The 25,660-nt window shown below is 37.3% G+C and overlaps 1 protein-coding gene and 1 non-coding gene across 2 annotated transcripts in view; both read left to right on the top strand.

Annotated features, from left to right (window-relative positions):
• The first annotated feature begins 1,975 nt into the window (after positions 1-1,975).
• The window catches only part of LOC113503151, a 31,806-nt gene continuing 8,121 nt past the window's right edge, over positions 1,976-25,660 (top strand). Inside the window, exons 1-17 of the mRNA XM_026884970.1 lie at positions 1,976-2,074; positions 2,439-2,494; positions 2,829-3,010; positions 3,098-3,497; positions 13,401-13,776; positions 14,117-14,272; positions 14,853-15,035; positions 15,402-15,526; positions 16,596-16,755; positions 17,188-17,283; positions 17,875-17,999; positions 18,558-18,699; positions 19,033-19,227; positions 19,768-19,899; positions 20,401-20,538; positions 21,123-21,285; positions 22,503-25,226. Coding sequence (XP_026740771.1) covers positions 2,030-2,074; positions 2,439-2,494; positions 2,829-3,010; positions 3,098-3,497; positions 13,401-13,776; positions 14,117-14,272; positions 14,853-15,035; positions 15,402-15,526; positions 16,596-16,755; positions 17,188-17,283; positions 17,875-17,999; positions 18,558-18,699; positions 19,033-19,227; positions 19,768-19,899; positions 20,401-20,538; positions 21,123-21,285; positions 22,503-25,226 — 5,398 coding nt within the window. The 5' untranslated portion in view covers positions 1,976-2,029. The remainder of the gene's footprint in view (positions 2,075-2,438; positions 2,495-2,828; positions 3,011-3,097; positions 3,498-13,400; positions 13,777-14,116; positions 14,273-14,852; positions 15,036-15,401; positions 15,527-16,595; positions 16,756-17,187; positions 17,284-17,874; positions 18,000-18,557; positions 18,700-19,032; positions 19,228-19,767; positions 19,900-20,400; positions 20,539-21,122; positions 21,286-22,502; positions 25,227-25,660) is intronic.
• Positions 2,713-2,784, top strand: Trnac-gca. The gene has a single exon. It is a non-coding gene; the product is annotated as a tRNA-Cys (tRNA).

Genomic DNA, 25,660 nt, shown 5'->3' with positions numbered 1-25,660 from the left:
GAATACATTATTATTCATAATTAAGGGTGCAGTGTGGGTTTTTAGTATGATGCAAGTTATTAGCGGACATTAAAATTCACATATTGTGATCTCATAAAAATCGAACTGAAAGCTTTTTTTAAGTCAGAACTTATACGCAACTACACAGAAACGATTTTGGAGTATTTCAATACCGGTCTACTGATGATGACCGGTGATCAATACTTTACTTTCGAGTATCTTATTAAATATAAGGTTTTTAGTAGTAGGTCCTAAATTTGTATTCAGTTAAATCTTCTTATATATAAAAATGAATTGCTGTTCGTTAGTCTCTATCTGCGTATTTAATTAAGTACCAAAGTCATATATATATTTATATGTGTATATATATATATATCAATTTGATCGCACATAGCTGTGGAATGTATCGGTCGAGTGAGCATCATAACTTCCCATAAGTGTCATTTTACAGATAATATCAAAGTGCGGGCAGTAACATCTAACTGTATTACGCCGTCTTCACGTTATACACCTGGTAGGTTCTTAGAAACTCGAATATGACATCAAATTGCAAAGGATTCTTTATAAACACCGGTAGTTTGTATAGAAATGATAAGGACTGGAAATATACGATGTAGCTATGTAGGTTTATGTGTAATTTTATTAATTACTTGTACACACGGGTAATGTCATAAAATGTTACAATATTATATGTTGCGATAAGTAAGGTAGGTAAGCAAATAAACTGAAGTTCACATATAGTAGAGTCGAGATTTTTTTGGAAGCTCTGTCTAATCTATAGATGTTACTTTTCATAAATAAGGAATATAGTAAATGTTTTATAAGGCCTAGCTTTTTGTATCTACTTACCAGTATCCTTAGCACTCCGTACGAGTTTATAAAACACACCAACAATAATACAAAAGCACTCATAATTTTATCTCGTTGTACTTAAGTGACAATACTTCTTAAAAAACAAGAAATATCGATCGCTCAATTAAAATAAAACTGTACCACACGCAATGCATATTCGCACACTTTAAAATATCATTTCATTAAGCTGTAGGTGTTTATCTGCTGAATGGACAGGCTAATTGTCGACAGGTTTGCCGGCAATAAGGTCAGTCGTGGGAACAAACATAATAATATTTATAACTTAATGGTATTCGATTGGTATTATTTAAAATGCCGTGAGGTCTCCGTCCACACCTGTAAGGACTGTCGTGGGTTGATTTTATTTAATTTTTGTAGGTGGTCCTTTGCCGGAAGGATCGTTGTAAATTATGTTAAGATCATGGTAAATAAAATCAGAGTTTACGTACTCTACTAGATCATAATTTATTTGATTTAAACTGGCCGTTTTGTGGTAGTAACAACATTAAACTTTGTTATTTTTGCTGTGAGGTAGAGCGTTCCCAGTGGCGTAGCTTGGGTGAACGTCGCCCGGGGCGGATTCACACCTTGGCACCCAAAGTAGGCATCTAAAAGAAAAGCTCGTTGTAGTTGTCGCGAAGTTACACCCGTTTCTTTATGTTTCAAGTTTTCATGACCGTGCCGTCTTTTCTCAAATTTTCCGCCCTCCTGATAGAGGCGCCTGGGGCGCTCCGCTCCTCCCCCCCCCCTAGCTACCCCTAGCTACGCCACTGAGCGTTCTATTAAACTACCGAATTATTACATATAATATAAAATGACACTGCAGTTTCGTTATAGAGAAAGCCTGTGGGTCTAGTTTGAACGTTTCACTTGAATTTGAGAATTTTTCATTGGACTTGTTAGATAGATGTATTGAGATGCACAAGATTATTAATAATTAATAGTTATATATAAGATACTGCCACTGCGCTAATATACATAGTTGTGCTATACTAGGCTATAACTATGTAGATAATACTAATATCAAAAAGGATACTGGCATCATAAACTCGCCAAAAAAGGTTTTATGTAAAAAATGACGTTTTTAAAATTTTGACGGCCATAATTGATTGTATCTTCAAAGGAAGCGCAGTCTATTTATTGTGAATTGCCTTAATTTGCATAAATTAGAACGAAAATGTATAACCATTATCACAGGACGCGAGAATACAAGTTTATAATGGTAAATCCTATCAATCAACTATCTAATTTGATAAGAAAATTGTTTTAAAGATAAGCATGCTAATGCAGTAGTTGCAAATAATTTTAAGGATCAAGACGTAATTGTTTCCCAAAATGCAAAAAAGTAGTAGTGTGAGTTTTTGAAGTCGTTTCAAGGTTTTCGTTGGCTAGTTTAAAAATTCTGCCCGGATATCCGTTGAGTGTACATTGAGTATAACGTTTTTAGCAAGCCGGTGTCCAAATAGGATGTTTTTAAAATTCTGTCTCTTTGGTGTGCAAAGCTGATGTCGCCAAATGCTGTCAACGTAATCATTTCCCTATTATTGTATCTATCTGGCAAATAACTTTGAATTTTGTTGTTTTAGATCGAGGAGGTTATGCAGCAGAAGGCGCCCGGGGTGCCTAATAACTTAAAACTCCAGTAAGTACTTAAACTCATTGATTATACCGAGCATGTCACCCGAAATCGTTTCCTTTAGCTTTCCTAACACTGTTGAGTATTGGTACTAAAAACATTTTCTCCTACGGACAGCGCCATCTATCAGTATAACGATACATTAGGTAAAACAGACACAAGAAACGTTTGTAGAGGGCGCTGTTCCCACGATAATGTGCGCTATTTTCGACACATCAAGCAGTGGGGATATAGCTCAGTGGTAGAGCATTCGACTGCAGATCGAGAGGTCCCCGGTTCAAACCCGGGTGTCCCCTTACAACTTCATTCTTTTTGTAAAACTTTTTTTCTTTTTTTACAGTATACCACAACAAACTTCGTCTCAATTATCACGAAGCAAGAACTTTACAGCGAATTTCTTTAAAACTACTTTTAGCTATCGAAGCAAGGCGTTAACGCCTACTTCTACACAGACCGTCGACAAAACTATCAAAATAGGCAGCGCGGAGACTAAGCCTGTAACTAGAAACCGGCCTAGGACAGGTGAGACAACAGTACAGTTTAGATTAATCTTCCACTGTTTCGTGTGCAATTTAGTTGATGTTTTCTAATCTGTTTATCATGTTTTAGCGCCGATTGTTGAGTCTTCTTCGATTAGAGTAAAAGCTAAAAAGACCGTCGATCGAATTAAACCGTCTTTACGACCGATTGATAGACAAGTTTCCGAACCTGAGAGACCCCTCAGGACTAAACCCTCGACCCCCGATCCAGGTGGACTGAAACCAATTAAAGAAAGTGGGAAAAGGAATGACTCGAAAAGCACTAATGTAATCCTACAAATAGTGAAAAAGTCGGCCAAGCCACCGGCTCCGAAACTGCCTGACAGCATTCTACCACCGACTTTAAGGCCGAAAACCGAGAAAAACTTGAAACTAACGAAAAATATTAACAATAACGATGTTTGGGCTGATCCTTACGACATCAAGCTCGTTCAAAGGAAATTACCTCCAGCCCCAACTGTGCCAATAAGGTAAGCAACTTTAGCACATTTTAATTACTGATCGGATAACTAAGTTCAGTTCGAATATACGCGCCAAACCGAAACGTCAATATCTATCACAAATCAAAAACATTCTTAGCACAAAGATTTAAAGACTATTTTTAAACAACATACTTTGACGTCTCAAGTTGATTCACGCACGTGACGAAAGGTATTTTTTGTCGTTATGGCTGTCTCGCTCTCGTATAACCCTTCCTCTTTCATATCGCTAGTGTTAGAAAGAGTAGGGTGTATTATCGCTATATTCTTCTCACGCGTTAAATGTATTCATGTGCGTATAACTTGATCAATGTTGGGTGATACTTCGATGTTCGTTGGTTTATAGCGTGGCCGATGTCTTGAATTGGTTGGGGTTATAGAAAGAAATGGAAGACCGGTCGGACGGTTGTTTGAGCTCGGTAAGTCGCAAGTAGCTCAACAGGCAAGTTTGTTTGGTGCGACGGGCCACGGACGTCGTCCCGTTGCCGTTGGCCGGGTGCTTCTTTTTTCGAACTTTTTTGTGTTGCTGACAAACAAAACGAACTTTTTATGAGTTTGATCATGGTGGTTATTATTGTGCTTCTGTGATGTGTGGAATCTGTGATTGGAATTAGTTGTGTGCATTGGTGTATTTCAATCGGCGTCTACGTCGGCTGTACATAAAGCTAAACAAAAATTGTACTTATTCAACTGAGTGTCTTATTGCTCCCGCTTTCTCGTAATGGACAATCCGCTACAGGCTGAGCCATTAATGACATGTTTGACAGGCGATATAGCTACCTTCATAAAAATCTGTCCATTGATTTCTGCTTGTTTTGAATCTGTTCTTAAATGCGTTTTTAAGTTATGCACTTTAAACTGGGGGCATATTTTTAATTAGATATTTAAATGTCTCATGTGTGTAGCTAATTAGTGTGTTAATAGTGCACTTAAGTCGAAGCAGATTAAGTGATGTCCGTTGGTTTTTATTTCCAAGAATTATCAATACCTATCAATACGGTCTATCCTCTTACCTGAATACCAGAGTGCTGATGATGAATAGCAATGATCTACCTCACGTTACCACAAATGAAAGGATCGTAATGGTCGATTACATTTACATAAACGATGTTACATACATGTTACATAAATACACTTACTTCCTAATACATATTTATGGCGTATTTGTCATAATTAAAATACAGTATTACAATATCCGTTTTACGAGATCTAGATTCTTGCACGTAAACGTACCTACTAGAACCTATTTGGAAAACTTTATTCTTACTTTGGTTATTTTTTCATTTGAGCATTAAGGTCTCGACTTTTAGTTTTACGAGTCCTAATAACTTTGACATTTTGAAATGTCAGTACCCACGGAGCAACGGACTTTAAGATACCTACGTTCTACCGGTGTTTCCAACTTATCTCAGTCAGCGAAAAATTCGCTGAGAAAATATTTCAAGAGTTGCAAGTATGTGTAATTCCCAATTCGTTGCCTCCTTATGGAGAAGTCTTAATCTATCGGACCAGGGCTCTTACTTCAAAAATTTGATTCTGCTCTCAAACTTCACCCTAACATTATTTTTGCTAAAAAGTATTGTTTAAATGTGAAAGTTAACTACCGCTAAATTAAGATAGTAATTACTGAAACAAGTATTGGTACAATTTAATGATGGAGAGAAGGATGTGGTATGTAGGCGCAAGGCTGCATATTCACATGTTTGAACAAGTTGTTTCACAATAACAACTGGTATTACGCTCTTAGTCTCGTTTTTGAACATCTCCGAACAAAAGATGAAGAATTGAACAGAAACAATAGGAATACCCAATTTGTTATGTTCTGTTACATAAAACCTCGAAAAACGGAACTCATTTCAATTGTCAAAGAAAGAATAAATGCAATATGGTTTCCTTTACTTAAGAATGAGTCCTTTAATCATAAAACCAAGACATTAAAAAAACTGGGAAGATGGTCCATCAGTTTGTAAGCTAAAAACTGAAGTCAAAAAATGAGAAAAGAAAGGTTACAAGTAACATTACCGATGCAAACAGGAAATTATCAACGGATGAAAATATATGGCGCTACAAACCAATAAAAAGTGATTGGGTGTCATTTTGTTCTGCATTAATATCAAACAATCAATATACAATCTGAAAGTTGATTGACAGCTTGAATTGAGTACAATAAACTGTAATCAGTCTAAGGAAATTCTAATTTTGGGCCATAGAATACAAATAGATACATTCTCTAGGCGATTTGTGGACATAGTTTATCTGCTTTATGACAACAATCAGAATATTTATAAATTTTATCAACTAACGTCGTCAAAGTAGTTACGATAAGATACAATAAAAATCCGGAATCACATTAAAATCGTTTGTCGGATCTTAAAATGTCTACGTGCTTATAAGGAAGTTACTTACTGATATTTCTTCACCCTTGTCTTCTGTCTAACGGATGACCTTAATTTGATTAACATTATCTGTTTGTTTCCCAAATTATAATAACCTATTTTGTGATTCTTTCATTGATATCACTTTAAAATTTAACGTCTGTTCTGAATTGGAAGCAATATCAAGTCATTGTCTGTTCAATTCATAATAGACATAAACTTTCTAAGTGAACTTTGCATTGGTATTCACACGAGTACACAAACCCAACTATTTACTTAACGATACAATGTTTTCTGTTTATGTAACCGATTCAAAGACTACACTGTAAGTATAACAAAAATACATTTGTTTGGAAGCCACGTATTGCGATAAATATTTAACAAACTGACAGACTTGTGTATTTTGTAAATTATGGCTACGTTTTCAGGCATATCCATGGCATTGTTGCTTCGTGTAATAATAAACTTACAATATGTAATAATTTAACTGTTCTTTGTGATGTATTATGTAGGTTTAAAGACCCTTCAGGATAAAATTATCATGAATCATTAGTGAAGGTCTGTGACGCGACGGGCACCATATGTCAAGTTGTCGTCCTACGCCCAAATTAGGCGCCGCTGATCTGAAAGTCGAGTTTAAGAATCAATTACTTGATTGTATTTAACGGCGTCCTTGTAGCAGATCTAAATTAAACAAGACTGCATTACGCGGTTAATCTCATTTAGACACATAAGGAAAAAAATGTATTTAATTCTTAATATAGTTGCAAATTAGTACTAAGTTACACTCGCTTCGTGACGTCTGACTAAACAATACTACAATACACCAACACCGTTCCCTTTTTCGTGCGTACAATGATTATATTATTTGCTCGACGCCTGCGTCACTTTTGACCAATAAGGTGGATGCGATTAGTATTTGCACAAGTGTTACTCAAGGATTTGACATTGTTCGTTAATGAATTTATGAGCATGATATTTGCTGCAGAAATAATGACTGTTCACTTGCTTATAATTGTTGAACATCTCTCTAAATTTCCATGTGGTGAACATATGATTGTTCGTTAAGTGTTTCTTGCGCTTGCGGCTTATTAATGTGCCAAGATGGCGTCAATCTTTTATGTTTATGTTTATTATTATCTGAATATTTCCTTTTCTTTATTTTACGATACACTTAAACTTATTTATGGTACGAACTAATCGAATAGCCAGTTTCCTGTAAGCCGAATTAATAATTTTCCTCTTAAAATATCTTTAACGATTTCGTCGTTGATTCATGTTCAAACATACGTAAGGACTTAATTATTGCTTGCCATATTGTAGGTATTTTAATCGTGTGCATTGCAATTTATGTAATGAAAGACACGGCGCCTTGGTGCCGCGGGCTACAGGGGATGGCCCTTTCAAACAGTCTGCGCATTATGTCAGCAATTAGTTCGTCTAGGCGACAGTTTATACTCAAGTGCTACTCACTAACCATTAAGCACTGATTGAAGTCTGAAATTGTGCACTTAGCTGATGCAATACTAAATTGTCACTTGTCTATACATATGTAGTAAATAACACATTTGTGAAACCATAAGTCAAAACTTGCCAGGATGATGATAACTAGAAAAAAAAGCAAATATGGTCTTGGTTTCAATGAACCTGAATTCGAAACACGAATGAATAAACTTTTGTATAATACAATCCACTCGACAGTTGCAAGTAGTAAAAAAGCAGCTCCATAAAGAAACCATTCTATGCAGAGTTGCAGACATTAAATCCGAATGAAGCGCACTCGAGTCTGCAACTATGCTCAAACATTCGGCCTTAGTACTCCGCTATGCAGTTATTACTTGCAAACAGGTTTTCGAATTTAAGAGAAAGTATCTCACAACACAATCCCGAGATATTCTTTAATGGAAGAGTTGAAATCACATGGCTTTAAATAATTGTATCCATTGTTCTCATGCTGAGACTGTTGTTTGGAGAATCTGTTAACAATTTCGAAAATAACGAACCAAGGGAGTTACAAAGACTTATTGAAAGGAACTGGTTACACAAACCCTATAATATATATTGGTTGAATATCCATAGGAATAGATCGCCTGGAATCCTGACTGTCGACTTCTTTTCGACGTGGATAATTGGTCAATGAATCCAATTTATTTATCGCCTCGCCACACAGCGTCTTACTGCCTTTTATTTTTTACGGTTGACTAGAATTCCACGAAGACCAGATCAATATTTTTTATAACACTGATTAGTTAAAGTTGGAGATTTAAGTTTCAACTTACTAAGATTTAAAGATTGGTTTGGAAATTGTGTATTAAAGCTATATTAAAGTTGATTAATTAAACTGAATTTTCAACGCTAAAAGTAATTTTCTTAAACATTTGCCAACAAAATAGAAAGACAACATAATACTCAGCCATCGTAATAAACATCAATCTAGATAGGTAATTTTATAATTTGTTACGCTTAGCCACGCTTAGAAGATTCTTAAACGTCTTTGAGGCTATAAAAGTTGATGAGGTTATTCAAATATGGCCATAGGTACTGCTACATAGGAAAGCGACCTTTCTGGGTCACGGTTCAGTTACCGGTCTTCAGTCTCTCATCGTGCACAAATTGCATTTCTCTTTCGAGTAATGTTTTATTATCACTTACCGTTTGGACTATACCTATATCTATACCCATCTAAACTTTAATATGTCGAAGTTACTTTGATTACAGACGGTTGTGCTTTCATGCTTGTCACTTTCTCTTTAGTTGTGTGCTTGAAGATGAGTGGTTCTTAATGACCATTTTCTTTAGCTATGCGAGCTTGACATGTTTTATATGGTTAAGAAGTCTGAGTTAAGAATTTGCTTCTTTAGGTTTTTTCTAAAGAAATTAATATTGATTTTCTTCTCATGTTTTAAAACCTGCTACTTTCCTATATTTTAAAAACCATATAAATCTTTATATACGACAAATACTTCTGAGACATAAAAACTTATTCACGTGAGCGAAGTCACGAACACAGTTTGTAATGAATGGAGTTTATATTGACGAAACAATAAATAAGACCTTACAAGACACCGTCTGTCTTCAACAATGTTTCTCACGCAAATTAATTGTTGATATCCTTCAGAATACCTATTCTTCTGACTATCTATGAGATCTGTTATATTCTGTAGTGTTTGGTGAGCAAGTATTTAATTATAGCCAGTTACGGAGTTTCAGTAAAGAATATGCTTAATGGAAATTTCCTGTCGCTGATCGTCGTATAATACTTATTACATACGTATACTATTATGACGATACATTCTTTACGAACTATATTTTCGTTGTATCGTTTATTTTCAGTAGAATTTTGTTCTTAAACTTTAATAAAACTGATCATGAAGATATTATTTGGTTAATTGGATTTTCCAGTGCCAAGTATCTCGTGTAACACAATTTTAATTGGAGAACGAAAAGTTCACTTTGTCCACGCATCTGAGGACTGAATATAAAAAAAAATCACGAACATCCATAAAAAGTCGTTACTATTCGAAAATAATTTAAACATCAGGCGATTTTCGTCCTTTTTAGACAGTTACATAATTAAGCCTAATACGTTAAACATCCAATTTAGAAACCTAAACGAGTGCGATCGAAACGAGATTATAATTTACGGTATTGGCAGCTTCCATATTGGCGAGGCGACCTCCCTAGGCCGCCGCGGCCATGGCTGGTCGTTCACCCGCCATCCTAGCCACAAGGAATGCTGCTCAATAGACACTGAAAAAAAAACTTGTATCTATACCGCCTTTTGGGTTGTAAAACCTTTTTAGAACTGACATAAAAAGCGGTTTGACGATAGTTTGCTTTTTTGTCAAGATGACCGTGTTTCTAACGTCAAAAATGGGTCAGTCTTCTTTTCAGGTAAAGCCTGTGGTTCGGTATTCAGCTTAGACTTATAGAATCTACGTATGAATGTTACCTTCAAATATTAGTCAACACAAGAATTTTTAATAGTCGCCGTGACCTTAATTAAACATATTAAGTACCGGAAAATTTAAATCACCGGATACAAAAAAATGTCTCGACAATTTTTGAGTAATCCTCACATAGCAATAGTTACAAAACATTTTTACATTTAACATAGAAATGAATAAATAATATTACCGACCCGAAGAAACATTCTGATAATCGGTGATGTCCGATCTGAACCACTTTTGGGGAGACCATAATCTGCAATTACCGATATGTCCACCTCAGTGTTGGACACATATCGATAAGATTTCCATTTTGTACGTCCGCTGTAATACATTACGGTCGCATTACTCATACAGATTAAATCCAGTATCAATGAAGGGAATTCCAATTATTCCGTATTTCTGAGAATCGTCGCCAAATATAAATTGTTGTATAATGCAAGTTTGCATGCAACCTTGTGGCTTTTGAATCGAGTTATGCTTAACATTCATTAAGATGTTTGTGTATATCTGATAATGCTTTTATAACTTTATTGTTGTATAGATAAGTTTTATATGCACAAAAAAGTATTATATGTGGCGTCATAATAAAGTATACCATTTAAAATATCTAATTCCATTTTTCTCTACTTACTTACTGGGAAGAGCAACGATGTTTCAATATTTAATTATTCAAATTCATCTTTGTTTAAATACCGTTAAAATTTGTGGTATGATAATAATATTTATAGTTTGGTAAAAGTACGTGAGTTGACTACGAACACAGCCTAAAATGAATACTAGGTGCTTATTAAAAATCGTCAAACTAGCTATAAATCTAACATTGGCGCCATGTAGACAGCCGCCTAATAAGGCAGTTAGAATGATCGCCTGCTAGTTGGTTCAATATTCGCCCGAGGTGTAGAGAAAGCGCATTCTTTTCAACACCTTGTCAGGGGAATGTAAATCAGAAGGTCTTATAAAACGTTTATAAAGCTAAGGGCTTTAAGAAATTGACATTTGGTCCCATAATAGTGCCATGTGGAAGCCCAGTTTATTTTTTCTTTAAGCGTGATTTGTTATTACTCGAGTCAAGTTCTTTTTCTAAATTGATACGTCCAATATTGTCAGCTAGAGACTAGTGTATTTATTATTAAGTACTCAATAATAAATACATCTCAAAAGCTTTCGTCGTCCAATAATAGTCAGTTACATCTTGATTGCAACTTAGTTACAATGCACGTTACGGTTCACTTCACATCGATAAGTTACAGAATATGAGTCATGAGGGTATATTTACCGGTCACAATTATATGTAACGGTTACATAACATATCCGCTAAGAGAATATTCTCTTATCTCAAGCTCAGAAATCTGATGCCTAAGAGCGACGACCCCTTACCGCATTCCGACTTCATTACTATATTGTAATAATTATGAATGAATCTATAATCAATACGTAATTGTAACTGCATACACGTGCATTGTAACTACACACGCCATTTGTATAATTCACATTGTTTTTGTTATTCTATTACAAGAAAACCAGTTAGTCTTTAGACGTAATTGCGTACATTATTCTGCGTTTTTAAATGTCAAAGTTTTAATCTTTGCAAAGTTTAAATGTTTTCGAGTTTACTTTTGAATTCATTTCAGAATTTCGTTACTTCCTATTTCAATTAACTGTTATATTTCCTTATTTATAATGTCGCAGTTGACAGGAAGCAACATTATTTACCATTATTCATTGGCACTGCGCACATAAAGAACTTATAGTCGACATTGGTCACTTTAAGTCCAGTACCGTTCCTAAATCGGATAGTTGGCGTCCGCTAGCGAACACCGTCCACATACAAATCGACCATACATTTGCATATGTACTTGTATACGGTGTAGCGTGTTCCAATTGAATTAGCTGGAGTAAATTGACACTGGGTTTGGCCCAAGCTCGCTGTTTGGCGTATGGGCGTGGAGCTATACCCACAACAATTACCATGATATTAATGAGCCTTTCTGACATTCTATTGTAGATCAAACAACTTTTGACACGCATTGTTCCTTCATGTTCCAATTGAGTAACAAAAAATGTTTGTGAAAAATCCGCAAGTTTAGTACCACGATTCATGAACAACCATCACATTTAAAATCTTATTGTAATCCTTCAAAGGAATAACAAAGGGACAATAAACGTGACGATTTTGAATTAAAGCTATTGAATATTCTCGGTGCAGTAGGAGAAAACAAAGGCAAGCCCTTCGCCGGTCCCCTATCTATTTGCATACGGGGGGACGGTGCATGTCCTGCTCCGAATAACTCGGATTATCGGATAAGTGACTGCCGGCTATAGGGGTAATTGTGTTTTAAATGTCGGGGAATTTATGGAGATAGTTACGTTTCTATCTGTCCCAACGTGTATTAGTGTATATTTAGGGTATCTAAGCATTGAGATGGATATTTTTTTAAGTTAATCGTTGGCAAACTTTACAGATATTTTGTAATTGTTTTTGCATAGGATATGGTATTTTTGATGTGTAAGATTTCCAGGTATTGCCTAACTATTGTTCCTGTTCAATTCTACTGCTACTAGGTAATTCTATATCGCTCAAAGTCCACTTTTGCTTAGCAATCAGTTTCACTAACATTCACGCGCACTTAGAAAACATGCTCTACAATCAGTTCTAATTACTAAACGAGTACATATCAGCTACGATTGATGCATGCCATGCATATTAAGTTATTTACTCCCGTACATATTCTAGGTATTTCTTAATTAATACCGTGCGTGCGACTAAGATGAGCTGCCTCCACGATGCAATATTTTATACTTCTGCAACGATAGATAAAAATTCCGATTAGTATACCCACGATATTTTAGTTTGGATTTATTTATTAGTAGGTTGCTATTTAATATATGCTTACAATGTTGATTTTATATCGTACATTTGTCCTTGAAAGTTACTATAAGCGTAGGATGATAAGAAACTCGTAAATGTACGCGATTTTGATTGCCGAAACTAAATGTAATGAAAATCAAAGCCTTGCCAACATGTATTTTTAATTTCCAGTCCACCTAAACTATTGTGTAACCAATGTCATCCATGTAGCGACTCTCAACTATTTTAGTTCCTACAAGTTTTGCTAGTACTGTTATCTTTATTACATTTTGATTAATTGCTATATTTATCTGATACACCTTGTATTCAGATAAGCTGTATTGTTGGAAATTGTAAACATGAGCGACACCTTCACATAAGCGATAGTTTCCTGTAAAGATACCAACATCTGTCGTCCCAAGCGATGCGCGGAAGCATCCGAGATTTTTTTGTTCGTTGTCTAAAAACGTGTCGAGTGATATCCGTTACGAAGTGAAACTTGAGGGTCGTGGCTATTTTGCTGAGTATTTATTTAACTCGATACGTCTCAGTATTGTTGTTACCAATGCACTCAACTAATTCTGTAATAAATTATTTCAATTAGCAACTTAAAAACTGTATATAAAAACGAAATGAAACCGAACTTATTCGATCAGTGAAACGACAACAAAAAATGAGATAAGTAATTCAAGATGATGAAGTTCAAATCGTTGTTCCGTAGAGGGCCAAGCCAAGGGAAGCAGGAGTCCACCCTCAAGGGTGCTCCCTCAGTGTCCAGTCTAGATTCAAAGCACCACAAAGTAGCTCCAGCACGCGACAAGACCTTGAAAATCTTCGGGTCGAAGGAGAAGTTACATAAAGCACATAAGAAGAAGGATTTGGGGAATAACAATGCTGTTTTAGAAGACCCGGAGCTAAGGGAAGGTTTGGAGTATGAAGATGGGCAGGCTCGGGTCCACGACTACGGTAGTGCTGAGGAGCTGGGGTCGGTAGACGGGCGCGGCTCACAAGAGTGCGTCAGCCTGCCCGTTACTCTGAATGCCGATCACATGTCGGGCTTCCAGGAAGTGGAGCTCAGGCCTAGAGTACCATCTGAGGTCAGTAACTGTACTTTTATTAACTAAGTCGTTGTCTAACTGTATGGTTTCAGTCTATAATTCAATTATAAATACAATCAGATCTTAACGATTACAATTAAGAACCTGATGATGTCGATTTGAATGTGGCAGTCCAAAATATTTTGTCGAAATTAAATTTCGACGATATGAATTATACGAGTTTATGATTGGGATTTTATCGATTTTGTGTCCGTTACTTAATTTTCGATTTCGCATTCATTCTTCACTTGATAATGATGATTATTAAAAAAAAAATAGTTTGAGATTGTATACTCATAGAACCAATTATTGGTTTTTAATCTGATAAAATGGATTTAAGGCATCGTTGGCGTCTGGAGTCCGGGAGATTGAATCTCTGAGGCGAGAACTAGAAGCTACCGTCATGGAGCGAGCACAGCTGCAGGCGAGAGTTGAGGAGCTGCTGGAGAAGGTGACCGAGGCCGACAGGGTCAGGGCAGAACTGGATAGATTAAAGGTATGAAATTACTGCTGAGTATTGCTACTTATAACGGTCGTGAAGGTGCAAGATGCACCACTCAACATCATGTTATCTTATGGCAATAGCCACTTATTTGTGAAACTATAAATAAAGTTTAAATTCAAAACTTAAAAAAATAATTTTAGCGTTTGTCTTTCAAATAATTTGCCATGTCCCGTCTGCTAAACTAAATCCTATTGTTCAATTAGTTGACTAGAGCAAGAAGTCTGTAAAATGCTAAAACCGCACGTATTATAAGTTAATTCCTAACCGATCAAATGAATGTAGTCGAGGACTGTACGGAGACTAATGATTTGATGACTGGCTGATAGACTTTATAGCTAACTTTACTTTATATTTATCCACCACGTACCTCAACCTGTAAATAACAGCCGGAAGTTTAACTTTTATAATTAAACGATGTGATGACGACTGTTCGTGCTAAAATGGAAAATTCTCCAAATGCTTGTCTCACCTGGACAGGACTAAGAATTTTTTCAGCTTCCTCCAAATTGAAATCTAGGAATGAGAGTTACAGCTATTATAGTTGTAATAGCGAGTAATTGTTTGCGCCCAGAGTGTGGACGCGGAGCGCGAGTCAGCCCTGGAGCGGCTGGCGGATGAGAACGGTGCGCTGCGGGCGCGGCTACGCGGCGTCGCGCACTCGCCGCTCTCCGACAGCGAGAAGCGGCAGCTGCTGCTCGCGCCCGCGCCGCGCCGCATGCACTCCTCCGCGCCCGCTTCCATCGCGCTCGCCAATGTGAGATACCTAACTTTAAACCTCTTATATGACGAACGTCACTACTACTTTCTCGTTAACAGAACCTTTAGATGAACAATGCACACAATGCCAAATGCGTTCTTCAACTTTCAACTTCCATATGAAAAAAAAACAACTGAACCAATTGCTATTTATTTGTACGAATCCTTATTTTTCCAAAAAAGAACCTTAACTCTGGTAATTTCATTCTATTTGCCCTTAAAGATTGTGGCTCTGTTTATAGTCGTAGCTATACTCTTTCCCTGATAGCTCAAAGGATATGATTCTGAATCATAATACAGGAGGTCATACGATGCCTATCTCACCAAATAACACTGAAGCTATAACCACAAACTCTTGTATTAGGGTGAGGGTGAGAGCGGCGAGGCAACCACTCCAGAATGGGACAAGCACTCGTCGTCATCCCTGAGCGAGGTGTCGGTTGCCTGCCTGCAGGACCGCATCCTGCAGATGGAGGAGCACCACTACAGGTAACGCAACTACATCTTACTATAATGTACTATGGATGATCTTAGGAATGCGCCAGAAAATGTCGTTCTTGCAACCGGCCGCGATTCTTGGCGGAAGAAATTTTATTATTATTAACTCGATTAGAAGAAGACAAGGTAAGGCAAGAGAGACACCGCGCTATATGTGCAGCGGTGTCTCGCTTACGCGATGGAATAAGTCCAGCTTTATCAGTACATAGTGGTCGCAAAGATCGATGAAAAAATACTTTAAGGCCTGGGTAATATTATCAGCGTAGCCTTTTCCCAACTAATTATGTCGGGGTCGATTTCCTGTCTTACCAGATACAGTAAAATAACATTGTTTTCTAAGGTGTGACTGCCTATCTGAACTTCTCAACCTAGTAACCTTGGAAACACGATACTCCTTAAGCAGGCCTGGTTGTCAGAATTCCTGCACTGAGCAAGAACTGCCTCATGCAATCATATATTAATAGATGATTTCAGTAAGTTAAGCGATTAGCAAAAATCTGTTCTACACAATATGAATGATCGACGTGCTTATATTTCCATTGTATACATGTCTTTATAGAAGGTCATAACTTATTGATATGTTAATCATTTTAAGTCACCATAGCTAGGTCATTTTGTTGCACGAACAAGTTTGAGCTCCATTACTTAAGTTTAATGACGAAACTTCCACTTTACTAATTGGTTTAATTCCTTTAGACTAGAGTTAGAACATAAATACGTGCAAGATATTGAGAAGTACTTATAATGTGTACTACGGTGTATACATTATTTTATCTCTCGATGGCGATGATGACATAATGTTTAAGAGTTAAACTGTAGACGTACTTAGAAAGAATTGTGATGTGTGAGGGTCTTTGTTTTATCATAACCTTTGAGTAACGAAATCGATTTCAATGTATGGGGTATATTCGGAATGTTCACACCATTATGTTTAACACTGGCAACAATGTTTATTTTATATAACAGCCATAAGGAGCCATTGTCCAAATTTTCCGGAGCATCCTCGTGTTTTCAATTTGACTATGTTCTTGCTATAATATTTTATTCCTTTTAATTCCAGTACAAGTGAAGAGCTCCAAGCTACATTAGCTGAGCTGGCAGACCTGCAGTCCCAGCTGGCTGATGCTCACGCTGATAACGAGCGGCTCGCGGACGAGAAGCAAGTGTTGCTGGAGTCGCTCTGCCGCCAGACTGAGAAGCTTGAGGATAGTCGTACTAAGGTAATATGAGGGCTTCTGGTGACAGACTTTTTTCCATGTCTAAAGCAAGGCGTGGAGATGTGTCCAACTGATCGTTTTATTTCACTTAGACCTTTTTCTTGGTCTAGTTGCGCAGTTCCAAAATGTCATTCTTATAAAGATGAACTCCATAAGTTTTTCTTTTTAATTAAAAAATACTAGTAATTAAGCTTTTGAGATACGCGAATCTGACGAAATTTGAGATTGCGTTCAAGTGCAGGACACGAGTTCTTTAACTCCATGGACTGAACTCATGTTGGCAAAGCTCGCAAGACCAAAAGTACTTGCAATATAAAAAAAACCCTTAAGCCTAAAGGCCTAAAGCCTAAAAGTTCCCATATCGATTCGTCATCATTCGTTCCATTTTTTTTACTTCCAATATCAAGCACTAATTTTAATCTTTTTGATCTTCAGGTGGACACTCTCCAAGAACTTCTATTACGTGAGGGCGTCGAACCAGAGACCCTGGTCTCCGGTGACACCGACCAACAACTATTCGCAGTACTCAAGGTAAACCTACCTCTGATACTACTCAAAAAGAAAAACACTCCTTAAGAAACTCAGAAGATAAACAGTTCCATATTGTTTAAGTGTTTGTGCCCTTGCTTGTATGTTTAATATGATGTTTGTGTTCCGTTTTGTTTTGAGTGTGCAATAAACATGATTATTATTGTGATGTGTATCTCTGTTTTTTTTAATCTGCTTAACGGTTTGCATGAGGGTTGCTCAGAAAAAAGTCACTGCAACAATGTTACCCTATGTCCAGCAGTAGGTTATTACATTCTGACATAATGATGATGAACAAAAGTTAGAAAGAGACCAAATTATTCCTAAGTCCTTTAATGAGGTCGCAGATATAATGTAGGGAATAGTTCACTGAAAATAATATATTATTTCTGGCAGTGTCGTTTATAATTATAAAGATATTAACAATTTAGCAACCCAGCACTTGTTACATTTCCTTCATTATGGAAATCCCTATTCAGAATAACATTAGCAAGTGTTCGTTAATAGTATCTTTAATTCTGCACGAAGACATCGGCATATAATTCTAAAGTCATCCATGAAAGCCCTACTAATTCATACTCTTGCCCTTTCTAGCTATCTCAAGAAGAGCGCAGGCACCTGTTAACGAAGCAGGAGCAGTTGGAAGCGGAGCTAAACCAAACCAAGACAGCTCTAGAAGAAAAGACCAAAGAAAATGAAACTCTTGCCGAAAGGATACGGTATATATCAATTATTACTTATGAAGCTTTTTAGAATGACATTGTAAAATATCAATGGTATTTCTGAAGGTACTGTGATTTGTTCAGAAACTCTGTCTACAGTAGTAATTAATTTTACAAGTTACAGTACAAGTCCGTTTTATTGTTTTTTGGTCTTGGCAGGTTTCACACGTTTTTCAAAAGGTGTTCTCTCTGTTCTGAGAGACCCATATGCTTGGCCTGTCTGGCTCCTTGTGAACGGGTACGGCACGGGTAGCCTAGTCAGTGATATTGACTCCATACCAAATGCACTGAGCATGATGTGTCGTGGGTGCGATACCCGCGTATGACATGCATTTGTATGATCCACGAATACTTGTTCTGTTCGAAACAAATATTATTATTATTTATGAAGAAACATACAGCGTAAGGTTTCAGATATTTCTGGACGCAATAATAACATAATCTTGTCAAAAGTTTAGTCCAGAAATATTTGTTGTCCCCCAACAAAAATACGAAGAATAAATTTTCTTAGTGCGTTTTTTTTTTGAATAGATAAAAAATATGTATCTTGTACAGTGTGCTAGAGGCGAGTGTGGAGCGCGCGGAGTCTGAGCGCACGCGCTGTGAACACGAGGCCGACTCCGCGCAGGAGGTGGCCGCCACGCGACAACACCAGATAGCCACGCTCACTGACCTGCTGGACGCCGCCAAGGCTAAGGTACACTCACCACTTTTGTTTGAGAGTCTAATATTTTGGATTTAGAATTTATGCTTACGTAATCGAAAGTTTTGCCCTGGTCACAAATTCACGAAAGTCTTGGACGATATTGACATATTGTTTAACTTTCTATACATAATGCTTTATCGCATTATTATAATGGGAAGAAGATTACGGGTAGGCAAGGAATTATATGTAAGTGCTAACTTTAAAAAAAAATGGCAAAAATCATCGGGGTGACATTTTCTGTACAAAATAAAACCCGTATATAAAATAAGATAAAAAAACTTTCTACATGGGAGTTATAACAACATCTTTACATATGACTTACAGTTAGAAGAGCGTGCGGGAGTAGCGCAAGGCGCGGCGGAGGCGGAGGCCGCAGCCGCCGCCGCCGCCGCGGCCGCCCGGCGCGAGGCCGAGGCCGCCGCCGCGCGCGCGCTGGCGCTGGCCGACAGGCTCGCGCACGCGCAGCGGCAGCTCGACAGGGCCAACGCCGAGGCCAGGAAGCTGCATGATGACGCGCTCGTGAGTGGGACACTATACTGAATAAGATATAGCAGGGAAATTAAACTCCTCTGGAAAGGGACATTCTAGAGCCTGTGCAAGCAAGGAAGGGAAAAGGAGTTATTCTTGATCGAAATTGGCATCATTGACATTTTGATGGAAATTCGCAGGTACGACAGATACCTACGATCTCGACTCTTGGCAGCGGTCAAAATAAAAATATTTTAACCCGTAAAGAAAAAATACTAACTTTAATAAGATAGTTCTAAAAATTACGTTATTATAAGCACTGCGAGACTGTTGATATTCTGCTGGTTTTTCTATAACTCGATTATTTTAAATTACTTAAAGGTTTCAAATCAAGTTTATTAATGTTTATGGAAGCGAGACAGCGTACTATACGGTGTGGAACGGCATCTCTCTTCCGCACCCGCAATAACCTTACTTTGAGGCGTGGTGGAAGGATCCTGATCTCTTAGACGTTTTCGTAATAGTCATAATCACTCATAAAGAATCTTTACGTACACAAAACTAATTATGTTATTACTACACAAATTACAGGTATCAAGAAACAACGCGAAATCAACAATATCAGAGTTAGAATTCCAAGTAGAGCAGCTTCGGCAGGAGAAGACCGCGATGCAGGGCGAGCTGAAGTCCTTACAGGATACCATTGAAGAGTTACAAATACAGGTATTTGTTTTGAAGTTGCTTGTTTAGTTTTTGGTTATATTTATCACAATTACTTATAGTATGTTGGCTTACATTACTTTATCTATTAAATTAAATTGTTTCTATTTAAGCGTCTGTTGAGTTTGTTTCTCAGACCTTGTATAAGGGATAACGGCTAAGAAAGCGTCTTTAGCCAGCACAAAATTAAATTGTAAACTTTTAACCAGAATATAATAAATCACTTTTTGTGTTAGCTGACTGAGTTAGGGTAATATGTCAAAACGGGTTCGATCCTCGTGTACGAGAAGCGTTTATGAGGATCACAAATACTTGTTCCGTGTCTGGATACATTTTTGTGCATGTGACTTGTATTTTTGTGAGTCTTTCCTCGAAGATGACTCTCACTAATTTGTAATAGGTATATTAGGCATGCGCTGGCTCTTGATCTCCCTAGGAATATTAAACACTTACGCGATATTGTTGGAAGTCGCATGTCTCTACTTCCACACTGTTGTGGTGCAGGTGCAGCTGGCGTCGGACGAGAAGCTGTCGGTGATGTCCCGCGCGGGCGAGGCGCTGGCGCGCGCCGCCGAGCTGGAGCGGCAGCTGCACGACGCCCGCGCCCGCCACGCGCAGCTGGCGCGCGAGCGGGACAGGGATGTACGGCCACTGACGTCATACTACTCACGACTCTCATGCTTACATCGACTCAACGGACTATTATTGGAACCCCCATATTGCACTCTTGTCGCATATTAAACGCCCACAGCGACCCAAAGTTCCAAAGCCGTTAATGGTTAAAAACCTACTTTAATCTGTATTCAAGATTGTTTTTAAAATCAATTTTGTCTGTGACTAAATCACTTTACGTTAATAGTTTTAAAATATGCAAATCATGCAGTCATGCTGAATGACATTGTCCAAATGAACTTTATCCCACGTATCCAGACGATTTTCTATTCGTGTTCTAATTCGATAGTCACTAACAGTAAAATCGAACCCTACCATAGTCGTGTCCTTATTTTCCGCTACTGATTAATTTTTCTGTAAATTTCCTCTGGCTAGACTGTTAAAGGCGTTTATATCTAGCAGTTTAAAGCCCTTGCTCTTTTTTTCATGTATCTCTGTTTGAGGCAAATAAACCATCCGAAAATTAAATGAACATTATTATAAGGAAAGTTTGCTTCCCAAACAAACAGAAAAAGCCCGAAAGGAAAAAGTACTAAAATATTCATCTGTAACAGGAAACCGAATGGAAGCAATTCCAAAGCGACCTCCTAATGACAGTACGCGTCGCAAACGACTTCAAAACGGAAGCCCAAAGAGAACTAGAGCGACTCGTCTCCGAGAACAAAGTGGCCAGAGATAGGATACGCCTGCTCGAAGACCAGATACACTCGCTCAAGGGTGAGTACACCAACAAGTAGACGTGAAGGTCGGGCCGAGATGAGTAGACCGGAGTAGAACGGTAGCCCGATAGAACTTAGCAGGAATTGAACACCAAAACTTGCACAAAAATCTCAACAAAAAAACGACTGTTACTACTGAGGAATTTAATTCGTGTTGACGCGACACGTCGAAATTCAGTGTGATTTTTTTGGTAACCTAAATTCTTGGCATTCAAATTCTATACTTACCTTTAATTTTTGTTAGAAACTTCCTGTGTCTGGGCTCTTAGAGCAAGATCGTTGCTAATGTTAATGTGAAAACGTGTACGAGCATGACTCGCTTTCACAATGGCAGCAGTGCATTGATATCCTTTATCAAGGGGATGGAATTATGCAAGTATGGTCTTTATTATAATGACCAAAGTGTTCAATCCTGCTTGGGCCTTTTTTGCAAAATTTTCTTTCGGTTACTTATCTCGGCCTTAGATGTTAACTTGCGTGTTTTGCTGTGGAATATTGTTATGTACTCACTATTTCAAATTATTTATTACTACACTCCCATCACGTGTAGGTTTTATTTTTTATTTGTCATTTTACTTTTTAATTTCAAATCTTGTCACTGGTAACATTTTTCATTCCCTTATTAATGTAGTGTGATTTATATTTGACGTGATCTTCAATCCATATTATTTGGTTGTATATAACACTGTACTTCATAAATTTTATTATGTTTTATATACTTTTGATCTGATCTAATATCTTTTTCCCTAAGTCTTAATTTCATGTTACGAGTGAAGTTTTTGCTCCAAAACGCGCAAGTGTGAGCTTTGCATGTCTATGAGGTAGATTTGAGAGTAGTTTGGAGAATGTTAACATTATATTTATCCTAGTCCTTGCTTTTTGTCTTGCAAATGCTCGAAATGAAGCACAAGTTTATGGGTTACCTTTTAAATTAGTTTAATAATAATTATGAATGGAGCTTCTTAATTAAGTATTTGTATACTATGTTTTCGTATATTTAGTCTTCTAAATACAATTTAAAATAAAAATACAATTTTATAATAAACAGAAAATCAGTTTTTCGTAAATTTGACTACTTCAGCAGTTTTAACCTGCATTCTCATGCACTAATTATGTGTAAAAAGCATTAATTCAAGCGTAGGCATTCATAGACTAACAGATATTTACCATCATATATGTTAAAATTTCTAATTAATATTTGATGTACCAACACAGGTGTTGACAGGTCAGAATCTATGGATAGTGTTTATTCAGATGATAAACTAGAGCCTGTGGGATCAGATTGTGAATCAGAAAGTGACGACCAAAGTCCCTCCAAAGAAGTATTTAAGAACATAAGAACTAGATATTTATCAAGAGTACATAGTGTGACAGATCCTTTAATTATAGACTCCAGTGTTGTAGACCAAGCCTTCTATAAAAATAAAGCTACATCAGAATCGTTGACGGACTTAAAGGAATCGATTAAAGAGGACTTTACGATTGAAATTGATAACGTAACAACAGACGAAACGAACGATGATGCAAGTCAAAGAACTTCATCAGAAGAATTCCCGAATAAAGTATTAGCTGAAGTTATCTTATCTCCTTTTGAACACAAGGAGCTAAAGAGGCAGAATGCTATCGATCTTATCGACGACATAGATTTAACTGCAAAAATATCAGAAACTGAAATCGATCTCAATTCAAATTTTAGACTAATTAAATCAGATTCTAATTATGACCCTGAAATAGAAGAAGACTGCGCTTTTAAGCGAAGTCTTTCTGGTACGTACAATGGTAAGCCTAAAGCGTACAGTTTGGATAACTTGAATACTAATGAAGATTATAAAACAGCGTTAAATGAAGCTACCAGTATTGACTTTTTAGACCGTGGTACTGACAGTAAACTGTCTTTGTTCACTGAAGGCTCAGACAGCGTATTCTTGTCACCTGTGGAGAAAAATAATAATTACATAGATAAGGTAGACGATATTAATAACAAAAATGTAAAACGTGTGCTACCAGTTGTAAAAGCCGAAGCAATGCTTCCTTTTCCATATCCAGATGATATTAAAAAAGTTCCAGTGCATGATTTACTGCAGCCGCCTAAAAGAAAATTACCAGAAGATATTACTATGGATGTTACAGCCGAAAAGGAGTTTAAAAAGGCTAATGATGATCTTAAACTTACATTCAAAGCAGCAATCGAAAGAATTATGGGTCATAACAAATTGCGAAGGTCAACTTCGTTGCCTACATCCATTAAAGTAACCGATTTACAGAGTTATCCTGATCCCGAACTTATAACTGTTGATGAAACTGATAAAATGATTGGCCAAACTAGCAAAACTGCCGATGAAATTGATAAAACTGCCGATGAACAAAGTTTTCCCGATCCTGATCTAGTAACTGTTGATGAAGAAGATAATACTAATATTATTAGTGAAATTCCTACTGTAAAAGTAACGGATACTGAAACTGAGCCCAAAGAAGCTATAATTACCAAAGAAAATAATGACGAATCTACTACTAGTAAGAACTTAGAAAACCCTGATACAGATAATCAAAACCAATCAATTGACATTATTAAAACTGTACCAGCAGAACCAGAAACAGAACAAATTGACGATAATGTGAGTTACCATTTAAAGATCAACACACCTGATCTAGACGACAACGGAAACAATAATATAGCGAAGATAGTTACCACGCAAAGCAATCCTAACCTTATCCTTAATAATACTACAACAACATTCCAAACCTTCTTAGCTCCAATCAGTATAGCCAACATAACGCCGTCATCCCCTGTCATCATAAGTCCAGTGTTAATACAGCCGGTGTTTTTCAAATCTGTCACTATGCACGGACAGCCGATACAACAAGTGCAGGAGGGATCCTGCACTTGTTGTATCGGCTTCGGTAAGAAAGGCACAGTTTACTATAGCGATATCGACCAAGTGGCTAACGAAAATCATGAGAATAGGGACCAAGAAGATAGAATTGCGAAAAGAAGGGGAATGTTTCAAAAGAATGCTAAAGCTAAACAACTTCCTTATTTAACTTGGAATACCGTTGGGTCTAATGATAACTTGAATGAGATTAAAGCTCCTTCACCCAGTAAAAATATTAAACAGTTAGAAATAAATAAACCTCTTCATAGTTCCCCGAAACCTCCAGTTAATCCATCACTCCCTGTAGTAGATATTGTACAAAAATCCCAAGTCAAACCGTCAGAGTCAACTAGAACCGTAGGTAAACTATCCAAAACTCCATTAAAGTTGATGGACAACCAATATTACCAGCCGATGCAAAACGTCCCCTTCGTTATAAACACCTCGCAAGCATTTAAACCCGAAACTGATCAAAGCAAAGAAGACATACCAATGAATCGGAGGTATTCCGAACAGGAAAACGTTTACGAAGAAATAGGACCTGTGATTACTGAAGTTATAACCAAAGATAACAAAAATATAGCAGATGATGAGAAGATTTCAAATAGGACGCAATCTTGTTCTGATGAGTTCGAATTAACCAGAGAAGAACTCCTAAAAGTACCAAGACGAGTCAAAAAACCAAAGACCAATGATAGGTTTACGAAATCAAAGTCAGTTGACTTCTTAGACAGTCCTAACGCAGCCAAAGAAATGGCTAGTATAACCAAATCTATAATATCGTTATCTCGAGCACCGAGTGCCAAAGACTTACCAAAGAACCCAACAGGGTCGATAGTGGAGATTGTCCAAAGCTTAGAAAAGAAAACACCAGCTTCTGATTTACGGAAAGAAGTCGCGACAAGGAAACTGTCTCTCCAGCATCCGAACTCTCCAAGTATAGACCCGAACGTCACGAACACAGGTTCCTTGCCCCGGGACAAGCCGTACTGGAGGACTTTGGAACACAAACGCTTGTCGCACCCCTTAAGGTCACTGAACGATCCCCCGCCCCGAAGACCTCTACGTAAGTCAGCGCTTTTGTGACCGGAACCCTAAACGTCCGAGTGTGTGAACTTAAATGTAAATAACTGTATAAATGTATGGAAACATGAAAGTGTCGTGTGTTACTCATGAGGTGGCGGTGACACGGTGGTGGGGTACCATTGTTTGAGCTTGTGATAGCGTCGTCATTGTTCTTAATACTTGTATTGATGTAGGACCTGTTTGATGAGGGCATCTTTGATGAATGAAACATTTGTTCTAAATTACGCAGGTCTTTCAAAAAGCTTATTGTTTCGTCCAGTCACTTTGTTTTCACTTACAGGGTCCTTGGGAATAAATTGAATATGTGATTTCAATAGCCTTGTTCTTGCTCTTAGCTTCAGTAATGGCTACTGCCTTAAGGTACTTCGGGCTTAGTTTTTATAGTTGAAGCATGTTACAATATATACACAGTTT

The sequence above is a fragment of the Trichoplusia ni genome, chromosome 18, assembly GCF_003590095.1.
Source record: "Trichoplusia ni isolate ovarian cell line Hi5 chromosome 18, tn1, whole genome shotgun sequence".
NCBI lineage: Eukaryota > Metazoa > Arthropoda > Insecta > Lepidoptera > Noctuidae > Trichoplusia > Trichoplusia ni.
The sequence above is the reverse complement of the archived record's forward strand: the minus strand, read 5'-3'. Positions and strand labels throughout refer to the sequence as shown.